The sequence below is a fragment of the Limulus polyphemus genome, unplaced genomic scaffold (genome assembly GCF_000517525.1).
Source record: "Limulus polyphemus unplaced genomic scaffold, Limulus_polyphemus-2.1.2 Scaffold673, whole genome shotgun sequence".
Classification (NCBI taxonomy): domain Eukaryota; kingdom Metazoa; phylum Arthropoda; class Merostomata; order Xiphosura; family Limulidae; genus Limulus; species Limulus polyphemus.
The window spans coordinates 302,927-308,410 of record NW_013666283.1 but is presented as its reverse complement, the minus strand read 5'-3'; the positions used below and the strand labels follow the sequence as shown (position 1 = coordinate 308,410).

General features: G+C 29.4%; 1 protein-coding gene across 2 annotated transcripts in view; it reads left to right on the top strand.

Moving 5' to 3' along the window:
* The first annotated feature begins 1,921 nt into the window (after nucleotides 1–1,921).
* Nucleotides 1,922–5,484, top strand: part of LOC106459879 (ankyrin repeat, SAM and basic leucine zipper domain-containing protein 1-like) — a 31,806-nt gene continuing 28,243 nt past the window's right edge. Inside the window, exons 1-2 of one of the 2 annotated variants that reach the window (XM_022386438.1) lie at nucleotides 1,988–2,111; nucleotides 5,129–5,187. In XM_022386438.1, coding sequence (XP_022242146.1) covers nucleotides 5,131–5,187 — 57 coding nt within the window. In that variant the 5' untranslated portion in view covers nucleotides 1,988–2,111; nucleotides 5,129–5,130. Of the gene's footprint in view, nucleotides 2,112–5,128; nucleotides 5,188–5,484 lie in introns of both variants that reach the window. The other variant, XM_013919550.2, reaches the window with a different exon arrangement.

Below are 5,484 nucleotides of genomic sequence, written 5' to 3'. Positions count from 1 at the left end.
GTTAAAATTTCGTCGGAACAAAGTTACGGAAAAATCAATTGACAAACGGAGACGTAACATTACCAACACATCCGAGATCACTAAATGAAGATTGTGTAGATAATCTAGACACAACACAGCAGCAGTAACTCGGTGATTTGTTGATGAATATGCCAATGTATCTGTCGAGACAGATGGCTGATGGGGTCAAGCAGCAGTCACAGAATATTAAATAGCTACAGGTGATGCACGTCTGATTATACAACACTGCACAGGCTTCCTTGAAGTACTAGGGATATAGCCAGTACTAAAGTACAGCAGATGTTAAAAGACGGAATCATAAAGCTTTTACACACTAAACAATGCTTGGTCATCTTCATTAGTGATTGTCGGAAAGAAGGATGGTACACCCAGTTTCTGTATTGATTTTAGACAGGTGAACACGGTAACTCGCACTGATCCCTTTCCCTTACCATGAACAGAGAAATTCAGAACTATTTTGTAATAAACGACATCATTAATTTCCCGGTATTCAGCAAACCTATCCTATCACCCTAAGGGAAATAAATCTCACCAGAAAATAAATATACTATTCAACAGTTTTATTTCATAAGAAAAAATGCATTTGTAGTTTGTATTTATGGGAAATCTACAAAGATTATGTCAAACCATCTCTAATTATGCACTACTTACCGAACAGTCAGTAGTACCATAGCTTAAAGTGTGGAGAATATTTTGTAATACCGCAATCGATTCTGGCTTGCCAGCGTTGAAAATCCAAAACTTTACCATTGACCCAAACAGTACCCCATAAAAAAAACAGAAAGAGGTTAAGGTTTAATCACATTGACTGATGAATTTGCCATATTTAGGTCTGTGGATTTGATTAGTGATGGAACCCGCGTTTTACTTATAATATAATTATTATTTTTTACTTTTACTTTTACTTGGGAGTCATGTTTGTAAACTTTTTTCCAGAAGTTAAATAAACTCTAATACAGACTATTAGGTATGTTAAACTCACGATTTCTTTATAAATCTGTAGTATCTATCTTTTTTTATCTCTGATTCTTTCGCTTATTAACATGTTAGTTTTTCTTTTGTCTTCAAAAGCTTACAAGTTATATTGTTAGTGCGAAAGTAAGACATTTAAGTATTTTTAATAACTTTGAGACTGCTTAACTGCTCAGTTAGAAAGCATTTCCAGAAGTCTAAATAACGAAGATAATGCTCCCCACTGGCTTAGTGGTAAGTCTGAGGGCTTATAATGCTAAAAATCAGGTGGGCATTACACAGTCCGTTGTGTAGCTTTGCGCTTAACACAAAACAAACAAATGAAAATATAGTTGTTAGCTTCGATAAGTCAGGCTAAGATGTATAGGTTAAGGATAAAGCAAAAAATTAAGATAATAATCTTTAGAATCGCATTCGTCGAATAGAGAAAAAAGTATTATGTAAATATGTAGGTATCCGTATTATGTTTCTAATAGTGATCTACAAATAAAGACTGCTAATTATAATTTTCTCGTTACTAAACTGGGTTTAAGGAAATAATAAAGATAGCGATATAGTGATTTAATAAATATAAACTGGATTACTTTCAACTCCTATATAATTCTATTTATTAAAAAAAAACTATTAATTTATGCTGTGTATAACACCAAATCAAACTAAGTCATAAGACTCTCAATGGGTCAGTGATAAGGTTACGAACTTATAACGTCAAGATCCAGGGTTTAATTCCACTTGATAGACAGAACTCAGATCAATAGCCTATTGTGTAGCTTTTACGCTAAAACAAAGTATAACGTTTTTTATACTAGAAAGTTTGAAAGTTATAATGATGTTCTATTACCTTTAATATATATCTGAAGTTTCTTTGTCTGAATTTTTATACCAGCGGTAGGTGTCAGTAAAAGCTCATATCTTGAAAGATGGCGGGTGTACCAGCAGGGATGGAATCTTCGGACTCTGAATGTGACATGATTGTTTGTAATGTTACTGATGGATCTGACTGTGAAAACAAATCACACAAAGAAACTTCCGATAACGTAATTCGAAATGCGATGAGTGACACTGGCAATAAAACTAAAAAAGCAGTACATCTTAATAGAACATTTCCAATAAAAACGGTAAGTTTATGAAATTATGTATACATAATACTAACATTAACAGAGTAGTTACTGACTTAGAACTTAGTACTACTACCACTAGTACTATTAGTATTAGCACTAGCTCTAGTATTAGTTCTAGTAGGGCTGATAAGTTTATCGTGGTTGTTCTAACATTTTATGAAGAACCCTTAGATTCTAATAATGGCTGGAGACGGCTTGAATGGGTAATGAAGAAAAACTTTAATATAAGTTTAACATAACAGCAAATGTAAAACGTTTCGACAAGGTTTTGTCATCATCATAGATTCTAAGTTAGAACACCCTCAAGTTCTATACCAAGTATTTACCACTGCCAGTACTTTTGGTAATCATCATACTTGTTACATTTACATGGGGCAAAAGATTTAAGATTTCATAAATGATACCAGTTACGGGAATCATCATCACTGTACAAAAGTCAACAGAATTCATTATGTGAAACAGTGACATAACCTGAGTTAGTGGACTACCGAAGTTGTTACAAATCTGTGCTAACAATTCCTGATAAAAATGTTAGTGTACAATTTTCATAAGATTTATTAACTTGTGTGATAAAGTATGCAGATTTTAAATAGTAATATTGTTTGAGGATTGCTTGCAGAACAAATAACATACTTTCATTTTCATTGTAAGTTGATTTATAGTTGAGCAGTATAAATAGTAAGTTACACAAAACAACAATATTAATTTCCAAATTCATTTATGAGGTATTTTCTCTCTACTGGTAGAAACTAGATGACCAAATTTTAATAGTAAGACTTGGGGCTTGATCACTTTATTATATGATTTATTACATTTGAGGTTTATATATAAAACTGCCATGTCATCAATTATTCTTTGATATAAAGTTAAAAAATAGGACTTTTTTTTAACCCATGTTTATTTTTGCAAAATATTTTCATATAATAATTAGTGTTAGTACATTGTGCTGAGACGCATATTTCTTGTGTTTTTGAAGTAAATTGATAAAGTTGTAGTTATCTACAGTGCAATGCTTTTGCACTAGCAGAGAGTGAACTTTTACTTTTGCATTTGATTTTAGGATAGCTATATACATGTTTTATGATTTTATAATTAACAGTATAATACTCTACAAATGCATTTCCTTCTACAATTTAGTAATTTAATTACATGTATTCTTGTAATCAATAAATAAAGCTCTGATCACATTAATTGAAAACAAAACTTCAAACACTTGTAATTATTACTTTTAAATCTAATTGCAGTCACAAATTTAAAAGTACTACTTCCTAATAAGAATCATGATTTCTGTTGAAAATATACTGTATAGTAAATTCAAAATAGTTTATACACTTAAACTGTTGCAGAATTTTGAGATCATGTCAGAACACTTTCTTGAGTATAAATATGCTAAAATTTAATTTTTATCCTTTAAAATTAAAATATTTTTTTATCTGTATGCCAGGGACAATCAGAGCAAAGTTTTGTGTACATGTAAGTTGTATTAGAATATATAAAAATTAATCAATTTTAGAGTGTAATTTATTCTTTTAGAATCATAAATTTTTATGGACATTTATGATAGGATGTTGGCTGTATATTTCTGACATTTACCCATGTTTCAATTTTTTTAAATTGTGTGAATGAAAAATGTTAAATTTGCATCAATTTTTTATGTATTATGCATTAATGGCAACATCAACCATGCAATTAAAAAAACTAAGTATTCATGTTAAAAATAGAATTTTAAGATTTGTTTATTAATGTAACTTTCATTGAACATGTATGTATGAAAAAAAAGGTGAAAGAAAGGCATTCATCCACTTGATTATACTTCTCCAAATGCTTATTCTAACCCTCCCATTTGATTGAGAGAGTTAAGAAAAACATTTTATAAGTTTAACTTAAGATTTTTAAATCCTGTATTAAAGTAGTTCTGGGAAAGAAACTAACACATTACTAAATGCATGTGTAGCTTATGTGTGTTATTGAAAGTCCATTTTTAATTCCGGAGGAGAAATTCATTAATAATGTATCAATTTATGGACATAAAATGCAGGTTAATTTATCAGTGTAAGATATATTTCTGATTTTTTGTGAATAGTGATACTTTGTTTTCACAATGAAATGGAAAATTGATTAGTAAAATTTAGTGAATGTGGATTTTTTCCTTTTTTTTTTTTACTTGTCTAAAACAGGAAAGGAATTATGTAATATAATTTGAAATACTTCAAGCTAATGAAATGTTACCTCTAGTATTTTTTAAATTTTCCCCCAAAAAAGATAAAATATTTGTTTGATAGAATGAATTAAAAGCATTATATTTAAATTTTGCAGCCTGAATCTGATATTTTGTCTATTTTTTTGTTTCAAGTGCAAGTATGAGATTGGATGTTTCCCAAGAATTGTTGTTAATTATAGAGAAGTTCATTGTTTTTTTTCTTAACTTGCAAGCCTTTAAAGGCTCATTTCTTGGCATCACATTTGTTAAAAATTCTAAAGATAGAAGGAGACACAGGATGATAAACCAAGTTTATGTTGAACTAAGATGTATTCAAGGTTACTAGGTTGACGTATGCAGTGTTCAAACACGATCAGCTGACTGCTGGTTTTACTGTTCCTTTCCTTATTATTCTTACTTATCTTTGGCTTCTGGACTAAGTTCAGATTCATTAAGAGGGTGTAAAATGGGAAAAATATATACACACTAAAATAAATGAAATTGGACTATGATGGTGCCGTTGGCTAGAAATGTATACCTCTCTTTATAGCATCATCACGTTGGTTGTTTCAGATCTTCACATTAAAAAGGATTTTTTATTTAATTTATAAATGTTTCTTATTTTATGAGATTGACCTTTAAAATATAAATTGCCTAGTATGAATGTATTTGTTTGTTTTTACTTAATTGAATAATGTATATCTTCATAGACCTGCATAGCAATAAGACATATTCATTTATTTTTAATTTTATACCATTTTTGGATTCTCAGGAATTATATAACTTTTTGAAAATCATCTATACATTCTATTAGGGATGACTTTTGAAAAAACAAATACTTGGGCTAAGAAAGCAAAACAGATCTTATTAAAGGTAATTTGAAATTTACAGTAAATATATGATTTTTTAAAATTAAAATACCATTTTTTTTATCTAAGCAAGGAAATTGTATTATTTTTGTATTTCTGTTCAAAAAAAGCCTTACATTGTAGTTTGTTCATGTATTAAATGGTACATTCTTAGTGTTTTAAATCAATAATATAAGATAAGCATTTAATACAACACATTTACGGTGACAGTTCTCATAGAATTTAGGAAATGTCAAAATTCCTCTTATATTTTTATATAATAATATTGTGATGGAGTTTTGAAAACAGTTTATACCACTAC